This window comes from Cupressus sempervirens, chromosome 4, assembly GCF_028749045.1.
Source record: "Cupressus sempervirens isolate cs-2001-9-10 chromosome 4, ASM2874904v1, whole genome shotgun sequence".
In the NCBI taxonomy this organism is placed as follows: domain Eukaryota; kingdom Viridiplantae; phylum Streptophyta; class Pinopsida; order Cupressales; family Cupressaceae; genus Cupressus; species Cupressus sempervirens.
The window spans coordinates 154,879,243-154,892,042 of NC_143121.1; the positions used below are offsets into that span (position 1 = coordinate 154,879,243).

At 34.3% G+C, this 12,800-nt stretch overlaps 1 protein-coding gene across 1 annotated transcript; it reads right to left on the minus strand.

The window, feature by feature from the left end:
* Positions 1–503: 503 nt before the first annotated feature.
* On the minus strand, positions 504–1,781 carry LOC149560440 (uncharacterized). The gene is made up of 3 exons (XM_089827612.1): positions 1,434–1,781; positions 782–1,338; positions 504–612 (listed from the first exon to the last, which is right to left on the minus strand). Exons 1-3 carry the CDS (start codon positions 1,779–1,781, stop codon positions 504–506), a joined length of 1,014 nt encoding a protein of 337 aa, XP_089683738.1.
* Positions 1,782–12,800: the final 11,019 nt, after the last annotated feature.

Here is a 12,800-nt window from a genome sequence, read left to right on the forward strand (position 1 = left end):
CTGGATACAACCCACAACTTACTAACACACCCTAAACTCAACATAAACAAGAGAAGAAGTTTCTTTCTACACTACTTGATTTGCTATTGCCTTTTTTTTTGGTTGACAAGCATGTGGGAGTGCTTTGCCATGTGGCTAAAGAGTGTTTTATCATCACTACATCACAGGTAATAGCTGGACAAGTACGTAGCAGCATCTTGTAGTATTTGGACCTAAATTTCATATTTTTGAGTGTTAAATGTGGAAGTACAGCTTCAAGTATTCACCATGAATACAAATTTAAGTGCATACAGCTAAATAGAAAATGTGCATACAGCTGAATAGAGAAGTTCATACAGCAACAATATGAGTTATTTTGTACATAACAGCAGTGCAGATTGCTAAATAAAACAATGCATACAACAACAATATAAGTTATTTTATACATAATAGCACTGCATACAGCAATACATCACAACTAGGGGAATACAAACCACTTGTACGAGTAATCCATAAAACATAATTCAAGCATTACTTATTAGTAAAACAGTGTCACTGAAGCTGAAGCAAACAGAGAAAAAATTGAGAATATAGATCTTCACAAGTTTGAACCACTCAACAATATCATTATATCTGTAAACATAGAAACAACTATTGCAAGTAATGCATAAAATATAAGCTATCAGGATTACACATATGGCTTCAAAAAGATATTAAGTTCACGAATAGTCTCAAAAATATTTTTAAGTTCATAAAGATTGTAACATATTATAGAGCTCTTCCGAACTTATATCTAATGTACGCTTCCCTCTCCTCTTCAGTCATCCCTATGAATGCCCAGGCTTTTGTAGGTTCAGATGTAAAAAAGTCATATGCTACAATCATGGTCTCTTGAGTAATTCTAGGCATGGCCTTAAGGGCAGCATATGCACTTGACATATCATGCTTCTCTTCTCTTTTATCAACATTTATACTATGACCTTTAGTCATGCCTCGATCTATATTTTGGATGCTCTCGCATATGACATCCAAACAATTAGCCATGCTTGGCTTCTTCCTCTTTTGCCTCCTTGCTGTTGGCGTAGAAGGATTTGGTCTTACAGATGTAGTAGAATTGTTTGATTGAAGGTTCTCTTCTTCAAACTCATTAGTATTGAAGCCCCCATCCATAGGTGTATTGAAGCTCCCATCATCGTCAAGATCAACAGCCTCTTCAAATAGTTGCCCCTCTTCTTCGGTCTCAATAGCTGTTGCTGTTGCATTTCCTTTAGCTATGTCGTTCCCAAAAATGATTGCTAACTCATTGAAGTAGAAGAACGGTTGCCTCTTGTACACTCTAGCATTTTTGAAGCAACTCCTCTACATGATGGAAAAATTGAAGAATTAGATGTCTTTCATTACAATTGATTGAGAGATAATTTACTGATATTAAAATATTATCTACAAAATATTACCTTCAACAACTCGTCCCACGCACTATCCTCGGCATTGACACATTGAGTCATCTCGTTCCAAGCGAAACCACTCATGTGTCGTAGCTCTTTCATAATTCTGAAACCTTGTTTCAACGTCTTTAACTTGTTTTTAAAGTTGTCCTTTCCAAGATTCATATGCATATCTTCATTGAATTTCTTTTGTATTGTTGTCCAAGCTTCTTTCTTAAAGCCCCCATCACCTTTTCTTCCTAATTGAATCTGCTCAAAAAGCAAATCAAGAAATTTTCGTTCCATCTCTCTTGCCCACACCACTTTGGCATTTTTAGCCGAAGTAGCAATCGCAGTCACATGCACCTCCTCATCCATTCTTGATAAAATATTGGTGATTGACATTTTACAACTATCAATGGATAGTTGTAGAACTTCCAAAAACCAATCAATATCTAACATAACTCTTTTACCAACAATCACATCAAATATAATGGTTGACATAACAAAATGATTATACAATACTACGCTATGATATGTCAGTAGTATAAAAGGGTATCTAATAATAATACAGCCACATTGCTACACTTGCAAGTTAGCTTAAACGCAAAAAATTTAGTAAACAAGTTAATTACAACAGCAACTCCAGCAACAAAGAACAGTAAGGAGACTTCCCATATAGCAGTTACACATTTCCCATTAATTCAAGATTGGATTTTGATGGAGTTGGGTTTCTGAATTTGCCTAACAAACACACTGCAGTTTTCTACTAGACAGGGTCTCACCTCATTCACCTATTCCTAAGTGGTGTTGAATCTCTTTATAGATCTTTTTAGCTCTATATCCTTCTGCCAATTCTTATTTTTATGCACATCTATTCTCCTCCATTTTCCTCGATCCTTTGTCTAAGGCCATGTTATAAATAATCCAACTTTCCTTATTGCCCTTTGTACAAGTCTACCAATGATCATCTCTTGCCATGTACAATCCAGCTCTTCTTCCCTTGTTTCAGAAAATAGTCGTTCATATAATCTGTTATATAGGTTACTGGTTATTCTTTATGAATTTGAATTCTAATTTTTTTCATCTATCAGCAGCATGCTTGTTTTGTGCCTGAATAAATCAAATCTAAATATCCCATCAAACAGACAAGCACACACTTCCTGATCTATTGTGATCATGTTCAAATATTGTCCATCGATAAGTATATGTGATAACTACGCCACATGGTTTACCTTCAGTTTAACTTGGCAGGGATTCACCATCACATTTCACTACATTAATAGTGAATCAAGGACGATGATAGGGATCACTGTATAGTTTGTTTTTCTCAAGTCTGAGAGAAAGGATTATGGAGATTACTAGTTGGAGATGGAACTTTGAAACAAAATAAGGTATCTTTCTCAAGAAGTAAGAAAAGCAGGTAACCCCTATTGAGATGTGATTATTTGCAGACAAAGCTAAGGTCTCTCTGGTAGACAATAGCTGCTATTATAATAAACAAAACATCTGCTCTATTGCATTAAAAGAACTCAAAGAAGCCTTTTACTGCTAACTTGAAAAAAGTGCAGATAAGGGAATATGAATGGAAGATGCATACATATTTTTAACATTAAAGTTAGTAATTGAGATTTGCGAGATTAAATATGGTACTGTAGATGCCAACTGTTGTGACCTATGGTTTTTGGTGATTGGAATAACAATCAGCTCTTTAATTGATAAAGTTGAGGACTCCTTAATTGATAAAGTTGAGAAGATTGGGTATTGCTTTGGAGAAGCCTAAGTAAAACAACGAAGAGTGCCAGAGTGGCGCTATTACATAGTTTCTGTGAGGTAGCTGTGTGGCCACTACAATGGGCTATTCTGATACCATACAAGTAGTAATAACAGAGTATGGATATCATGTCAAATATAGTAAATCTTGGCTTCATGTCACCCTGACACAATTTAGTGTGTTCCTCATTTAACTTGAGTTTTTAATCACTTAAGAATGTTTGTATGGACACACTGACATTGCTAAACCAGAATCAAAATCAGGCATGCAAGTCCTTAAGATAGTTGTTGTAATGTCTTACTAACCCCTAAAGACACTGGGCATATCTTTTTTTGCTCTTTGCTTTAAACATTTCATTTGAGAATGAGTGTTTGTGTGTAAGAAAGTTAACGAATTAATGCTATATTAGTGCATGTTGTACTGTTAGCATTGCAGACATCATAATATTTTCTATGAGATTTACTTCATGCAGTAGTGCAATGAACTTCAGTTTCTACTTCTATACTACATCCTAAAAGAAAATATATTTTACTCCATACTGATAGCACCTGCAATATAGTAGGCAACCGTTCAAATGTTAATATAGCTCGTCCTTCATCTAGAGGAAGTGGTACTCGTCCATCAACTGTGAGAAGTGACCATTCTCACGAACCTACTACTCAAAATGCGTGGAGTTATGCATCAAGCTGCCCCTCATTTGCATCAGAGGCATTGGGTATGGGTCACTCACAAACAACATTAACTCGTCCTTGTAGTGTAGAGTCAAGACCAAGGAGTTCACACCTCTCTCATTTCGCAGATTCATCAGCTGAATCAAATGATCCATGGGGAGGATCTGGGACTTGCCAGAAGCTGGTAATGCCTCTTGAGATCACAAAACTTACTTTTGTTGGATGGAAGTGCTAAAAGCTGATTTTCTGTCTCTAGTTTGTTTTTAATATAATGCATCCTCAGCCTGCTCGGTTTACCCTGCAATCTATTGATTTTCCTACTCTCGAGTCTAACAAGAACCTAGATTTGCATCCATAGCAAGGTATACCATTTTCCAGAAACAAGTAAAATGAAGATCGATGACAGTAATTTTTTTGTGATTGCATAGCCTATACCATAATACAACTTGCATTATAAAAATGCTAGTTTTGTGTTATTTTTATGAATGGCTTATTGTAAGGTGTAGTTGATTTTAAACACTAATGATGGCAAGCAATGTTTCTACCACACAACCAATGTTGACTTCTAAAGGTTTGGCACAAAAGGAGAAGTTAAAGCCTTCGCTGGCTAAATGGAGTGGTGAGCATCCCATTCCTTTGTCCAATCTGCCTCAAGAGAATGGCAAAAAGTCTTTCTCGTGTGAATCTTAGTTGTTCAAGGAAATCAATACAATGCTTATTAACCTGTAATATGATTTGCTTTGTACTTCAGATGAAGCATCTGCAGGCAAGGATAAAAGACCCAGGGATATGTTAGCTCCAAATGATGGACATATGCCCAAGGAAGGATTTCATAGGAAAACATTTATACACACAGTTGATTCCTCGCATTATGATGATGGGATTAACAACCCCACAACTTCAAAACTAACAGAAGAAGAATGGCATAGGGCTGGATAATTCTAGTGACAATAGTCATCCAATGTATCCCCAAGATTCAAGTACAAGGAGAAACTCCTCTTTCTCTGCTGGATATCCTCAAAGTGAGAAAGACAATTTAAGAACAGCTCTTAGTGGTCATCGAAATTGGGGAACTGTTAGTAGTGATGAGAAAATAGATTTTTCAAAGCCTGTTTTTGATGAAGATGCTTTATCAAGTCGAGAATATGCAGAGATAAGGAATTTAGTCTTAGACAAGAACCGCAAGAAAGGGGCCAATGGTATAAGGGTTGCTAAGCAGACAAACTTAGGTGATAAAAAATACATTCAAGTTAAATCTAAAGATCAGACATATAGTATACTTTTGCAACAGTCATAGATCAGACATAGGAAAAAACACAGGCAGCCTTTCAAATTAAGTAGTAAATGATCATAACAAATAAATACATATAATAAAGTATGAAAAGATTTAAGTATCAAACAAATACCGTGGAAATAAGGCAATGAATATTTCAGAAGTGATAATTAAGTATCAGATAAATTACAAAGCCTAGAAATCTGAAAATAAACCTAGAGTCATACATTAGAAGAAAAAGGAGTCATAACAAACTAGTTTCAAGATTCCAACAAATGTGTCATAACAGACTAGTTTATAATAGACTAGTTTCAAGATTCCAATAGCATTGAATGATACAAAACAATCATGAATAGGTTATGATCCATGAACAAAATACTAAAAAGTGCAAATAAATGTTAATGTTTTGCAATACAACTAAGCTCGAGAGTCGTAGTCTTCCCACATCCTTTGGGCTATTTCATCTCAAAATTTCCCCCAATCATCTCTATCTCACTGATTCATTCCATAAGTCTCAAGAATTGGCACATTTATCCCAGCACGATCATCATCCTCTTCAATATCCACTTCGGATGGAACACCGTCCTCTATGGTTATGAAGTTGTGTAGTATGCCACATGCCAAAACAATCTTTGTCTGGGTAAATAAGCTATAGGATGTTGCATGCTTCAATATAGGAAAACGTTGCTTAAATATACCAAATGTCTACTCTATCACATTCCTAAGAGAGGAGTGTCGGTGGTTAAATAACTCTTGGGGAGTGCTAATCGGGTTTTCTCTACAAAACTCTTTTAGGTGGTAGCGTGTACACCAATAAGGGGCAAGAAATCCTGGTACATTTGGATACCTAGCATCAACTAAATAGAATTTGCCTACACAAATGGAAATAAAGATATAGTCAAAATACAACATAAAGATTTTGAATTAATATAATGACAATATAATCATATCAAATATGAATTAATATACCAGGAGGAACCACAAGTGGATCTGCTCTAGACAGAGCTAAAGAAAGCACTCGACTATCTGTTGTAGACCCTTCCCAACCAGTAAGAATGTATTGAAACTTATGGTTGAATGAACAGACACCCAAGACATTTTGTGACAAATTGCCTTTTCTATCATGATATTTTGCTTGAATGTCCACATCGACAGTAACTGGCATATGGTTTCTGTCAATTGCACCAATAGAATCCTATAACAAGCAATATTAATTTCTAATATAAATTAATAATCATAACTCTCTAGCAATGAAATACATGCCACTAGGATATTTACCTTGAAATACGGATCAAAACAGTTCTTCCCAGCTATTTCTGGAGGTGTAGTTGCAACAGGTGGTAAAACATAATCTCTATGAAGCCCTAAGATAGCCTTTAGGACCTTGTGGAAGTGTCGACTCACTGTCTCTCCTGAGTGAGAAAAGTTATGGCCAATCTTTTGATTCCTTAGATTGTGCCCAAGGGTGTGGAGGAACATCACTAATTGTTCTTCCAATGTTATGTTTGTCGTATCTTGAATGCTCCCTTTTTGCCTTAGAATATTGGCCAACCGAAAGAAGGCTACTCTACTCATTCGTATTTGGTCATGGCAATCTATGTTATTGGAATGGATAATATGCTTATAAAAAGGACATGTAGCTCTTCTTCGCTTATGCCTATGTCTTCTAGCCTCTTGTGAAGATGCTACTATGTATACTGCTAATGTGGCAAGCAAAATAGCAAGTATTCGCATGATCTTAATCTTCCTAACTATGGCTCCATGAACCTCAATATCATCAATAAGATCCATCGAATAACCTACAACTACATAATAGAGTTACTATTAGATTCTTTTTTTGCAATCTCCATAAATAGTATTTGATATTGACGAGTGATTACTAACAACATGGACACAACATGGAAAATCATATGGAAACAACATGGAAATGACTCATATTTACTGCCATTAAATATTACAAAAAATAATTGCTTCAGCTCTTCATGTGGCAACTAATTTTGGGCAAAAAATGTTGAGGTATATGTGTTAAAATTGATTTGTTCCTTTTCTTTCTTATCTTAGATCTTTGCTGGACATAAAATTTGTGCAATTACTATTAAATTAAACTTTTACCTAGTTACCATTCTTTGTTCAATTTTTGCAAAGAAGTTGACTGATGTAGTTCTACATGAAATGTATGCAGGTATCATTTATGCACATTGCAACAAAGAGGTATCATTTATGCACAACACACAAGATTGCAAAAAGAGGTCTAATTGAGATAAGCAAGACTTGGGTGGAACAATTTAATAATAGCATAAGAGGCTAAGATCTGTACAAAAGAAATAAAAGCACAACTACGTTTGTTAGAGTTAGGACTACATCATTAATCAAAACCTAAAGGGATGAAACTTACACATTAGGTATGAACAACATACAACAATGCAGACATCCTGACGTGATGATGAATTATGTGTCAAATCCCAACTAAGAGCCCAAAAAACTCTTGATTCAATCCAGGTAGATTCTTAGCAAATCCAAAAAGCATAGTCATTAACCTCAAGCCAAGGAACTATTTTAGTGCACAGATAAGAGTGTTTAATATTTGCATCCAGGTCCAATTAACACTACTTAGAGCTCCATTGTTATTAACCTATTAAAGATGATGATGCAGACAAGAAACTCAAGGACACCCATCAATAAGGATGGGTCAATCTCAATCCCATCATTATAAGTACTTGGAAGAGACACTCTTCAAACAGAAGTCAATGTTGAAGAATGTTAATAGCCATTTCTACTATCAATGTCCCTATCAATGGTATTAATGCAAAGTACTATACATGTGGAGGATCAATATAACTTGTTTACAACTTCAAGAAGTCATACCATTTTTTAATTAACTATTAGAGACTCAAAGAAGAGAATTTATTAGGTACAGATAAATTCTAACATATCCAACTCAAAAGCCTTTAAAAATCATCATTATATATTTCTAATTGATGTGTAAATGTGGCATTTTCATGACAACTATTGAACGTTCATTTCTTAAATAACAAATAACAATGATTAATTTAACACAATAGATACCCGCAATATGTCAAACAACCCTCAGAATGATTTAAAAACTGGAGTTAAGATGAAATATGTTTCACATGATATGAATATTTCTAATTAGTACTATCTCAGATATATCTCTAACTTGACAAAGTAGAAATTCCTGAACATAAACATAGATATACAACCGTAGAAATAAAAAATTCAGCACATGTCAATTTCAAAAAAGCAAAAACAAGTCAAACAAAAATGGGCTCACCAAAACTTGATCATATATTTATTGTTCTACACATTATCATCTCAAAATACCCATTTAAGAGAGGACACTTCTTAACAAAATGTAGAGCATAAATCACAAAAATATGTAGAGAAATGATGAATGGAACCAAGAATTAGGACAAAATAATCTAGATTGTAGGTATGGATCTACTCTTCTAGTTTTTCATTGATTTTTTACGTAATAAATTTTTACTTTTCATGCAATCAGCATAAATAGTGCTGTGGAAATGGTTGGTGTAGTAATAATTGACTGAACGCAAATTGGCATTCAAAGCTAAGCAAACACGAAGGTTGGAGTGGTATACTTTAAATGTTATCATTCTCATAAAGTGTTAACTTAGTTATAGTAGTATTAGGCCTTTGTACTCACATAGATGATGTCAATGCTCTATACATTTCTTCTATGGTAATGTTCTATGACATGTCAAGGTACATTGCAAGCATTCCCTTCATTTTGGGTCCAAAAAAGATAGCAAGGTATCCAGTTTTTATTACTTTGAGTGTGTGTAGACAAGAGAGTTCAGTGGAGGTTGGTGAAAGTTGAGCTTGTTTTTGTATTTGTGAGATAAAAATAGATGAAGAAAATATCAACATTGGCATTCCATATGTTGAGCATAGCTAAAACCAAGCCTAAAGAAAAGGGCAAAGATGGGGCACGTCATTATACTACGTATACATGTCCACATTATACTGTAGCAGATATTCAAAGGGGTTAGGCAATTGGGGGTTTGGGAAGAGTGTACATAATATTTTACACGCTTCTCATCTGAATTGGGTAGTTTAGGAAAATGGTACTTTACACAGTCCAAATCAGAGTTGAGTTGTCTAGGAAGATGGCACATTGCATAATCTAGATCAAAATAAGATTTAGAATAAACTTAACATGCAGCATTGTGGAGTCTAGACTCTGGGATATACCAATCGTGGCTAATTTGAAATCACTTATTGGGTACTGTAAGATGGTAGTTTTGTGTCAGACCCTGAAGCAGGGCGATACTCTTAACTTGAAGCAAATTAATGTATGTTGGCGGTGAGGTTAAAGGGTGTGCAGTTTGATTGATAGGTTGCTGCTAGCTCTTCTGACAACTAAGTTATCTAATCCTAGCAGGGGATTAGCTACTTTTAGTATCTTCATTCCTAATATATGTTCTTCAGACCAGTGAATATTCCTCTCTCTTTTCGCATCTTAAATGCTCACATAAAGTTGCCCTATGTGACCTGTTGGGTTGGGTTGTGTGGGCGATTTTAGAAAGCGAATATATCGTGCTATATGGGTAAACATAAATATTACATGTAGGATATAGAAAATCTATAGCGTCTCTAAATTTGGGATAAGGCTGGCCTAATGTATATATACGCTATTCATATATTACTTGCACAGTTTTTGAGTAACCAAACTGAAAGTCTTCTCTTTCTTGGTGGGGACCTGAAATCAAACAATTTGTTTTCTTTGCATAAGAAGTCTCTTTGATCTCTCAAAATTCATCATTCAGCTTAAACCACAGACGTGTAGAACACCAATTTCTGATAAAAAAATAGCACGACAGAGACAAAAGGGAAAAAAGGGGGAAAAAATAACATGGCAGAGACAAAAGGGCAAAAAGGGGGAAAAAATAGCAGAAGAGCTCACCTTAGCACCTTCAACCCTGAAGCTTTCCCTAGTAAACAAACAAAGCTTTCTTCACAAACTGCCGAACGAGCTTTCTTTGCAAACAGCAGAACGAGCTTTCTTCACAAACTGCCGAACGAGCTTTCTTTGCAAACAGCAGAACGAGCTTTCTTCACAACAAAATGAGTGGAAACGTAGCTTTCTTCATAACAGAATGAACAGAAACGTAGCATTCTTCACAAACAACAAACAATAGAATGAGCGAGAGTTCAACCTAACCCCAAAAATATCACTCGCCAAACACAGACCTGACAGATTGTCAAATACGATTAATTGAGATTGAAAATGGGAAGGGCAAATCCAATTACAAGTATTTTTGGGATTAGACAAAAGCTCGTTTTAGGCTATTTTGGGAATTCATAATCCTATTCTGCATTCCAATTCTACCAACCAAACAGGGAATATAAATTGTATTCTAATTTTCAATGCCAATTCGTGTGCTATTCCAGCAACCAAACGGGCCCTTTATTCTTCAATTCTATGTGAACTTTTGAATTTTAATGGCTTGGATTTTTATATTTACTTTTTTGTTAAGCAAACGAAACTACTCTCTATGTTTAGCGGAATTGTGGCATTGGATTGGGATAAATCTAAAGTTTAGAGCGTGTTCCCATGCTAATGGTGGCTGCTCAACAACAATTATAGCAAATAATTGTGGAACTTGTGGTCTAATGAACATATATTTTACTGTTTATTTTTAAAATAGGAAACTTAAAGTCTGAATTAATAATTAGATAATACTTTTACAAAAATGAAATTAGAAATAAAATATTTTTTTTAATGAGGGAAAAAAGTTTGTGGAGTGTGGTGTTTTTGGCAATAAGCAGCAACTACTTATTTTCAGCCCCTCCTCTTTTCGCATAGCTTATTTTCAATTGCTAAATAATAGTCGCTCCATGAAAATAGCTAGAGATTCTAAATTATCCTTTATAGACACTTTTAAATTTCCATGAGAACACTAAACTGCTTAAATATAACCACAAAATGCACTTAAGCAGCTACATGGGAACACAAGGTTAGTTTTAGATATTCTCAACATAGTCTTACTTCTGTATTGAGACATGTTTATTTAATGTGAAGTGTATTGTTGAAAACTAATATAATCTAAGTGAATATAGCTTAATCTATATGGATGGTTAGACAATACTTATCTATTTATATTAATAGTTTAAATAATTGATGTTAAGAATTTGTGAAAGAATCATTTAGTTTGGAGGAAAATGTAATGTTAATATATATTTTCATTAGGTTTAATTTTTTAGTTATCAGAAATATTTGTATAAAAAAAATTGCTATGTAAAGATAAAACTGGTTGACAATAAATTATAATTGTATAAATTTCATTTGCTACATACTTAGCATAACATGCAACAAATGGATTATTCAAAAAAGCTTTAGAAACTTTCAAGAAAGTGCATTTAATGGGTACAAATCAAAATTCATGGCCTAGTTATTAATGACTTAAATTCGTGTCAAATTGAATGGGGAGCACTATGGCACCTCCATCTCCACTCATTAATAATTTCAATTTAGTTGATGTTAATGATTATTATTATAACAACAAAGAAGCGCGTGTGGATCCTTTTAACAAGCTCTTAATTCTCTTCAACAAGACAATTTCCACAAAATCTAATTACATTCCCTCCATAAAATTATAATTAAAGCAATTATCTTTCATTGTATTATTATCATTTTGAGATAAAATGTTATTAGCTTAAATGTGTATGTGTATACGCATATATATAAAAGTAGTATAAAAATAGTTTTTACAATGAAAAATTTACAAAATACTACATACCGCACTAGATACAAGTGAGAAATACAAAGTTTGACATTTATGAGAAAGACAGTAATAGTCGCTTAGGGCTAATAATATAGCAAGATATAAAATGTAACGCCTTGCCAGGGAACCCAAAAGAAATTAACCTAAAGTTTCACTAAGTTTGTCAAACATTTTTTTTAAAGATAATATACAACAACAAATAAAATATAGTGGAAGCATAAACTCACATACATAACAACCATCATAAACAGGTTACAACTCTTAAGGGTCCTATAATGTTGAATCACATTTAAGTTTAATTAAATTCTAATCCTAATACACAAAAAATCCACATTAAAGAATAATCACAAGTACAAATTAAATAATATACAATTACATAATTTCCACTTAGCATAACCAGAATGCTTAATCATCCACTGTACAACTCACAGGGTATGAAAAGCTCAAAGAATATGCATCATCAACAATATACACAATCTTGTAAGAACTCTGATAAACAATTGCAGTACAATAGAGAATAACCATCCAACATAAATACAAGATCAAAAAAAGGGTACAACTACACAAGCACCTCTAGCAACGTCATCCAGCTATCAGATCTCAATGGTAAAAGTAAAAAGCACTACCACCCAACTTCATGGAACCTAAATGGCCCACTACCACCACGGTGAGGAGATAAACTAAGTCCCAAAAAGGATAACAAAACCCAAAAGTCAAAACCAACATCTAGGTTCAAGGAATCGCCTGAAAGAAAACTATTTCAAAGGGAACCAAGACACAAGTGTCAACTAATCCTAGAAGCAACATAAACACATAGGAAATATACTATGCAAGTGGGCAAGTGTCATCGCATGAGCCAACTCTAAGGTTACCTTGGCAGCCACTATGGACTCTGGACCACCTAGTGTCTCTATG

What these genes read in the sequence shown, in the direction of transcription:
- LOC149560440 (XM_089827612.1), bottom strand. Translation starts at nt 1,781, where the DNA reads ATGGATGAGGAGGTGCATGTGACTGCGATTGCTACTTCGGCTAAAAAT. An exon ending in CGTGGGACGAGTTGTTGAAG is followed by an intron (nt 1,339 to 1,433) that starts GTAATATTTTGT and finishes TCCATCATGTAG; the next exon opens with AGGAGTTGCTTCAAAAATGC. An exon ending in ACTGAAGAGGAGAGGGAAGC is followed by an intron (nt 613 to 781) that starts GTACATTAGATA and finishes CTATGTTTACAG; the next exon opens with ATATAATGATATTGTTGAGT.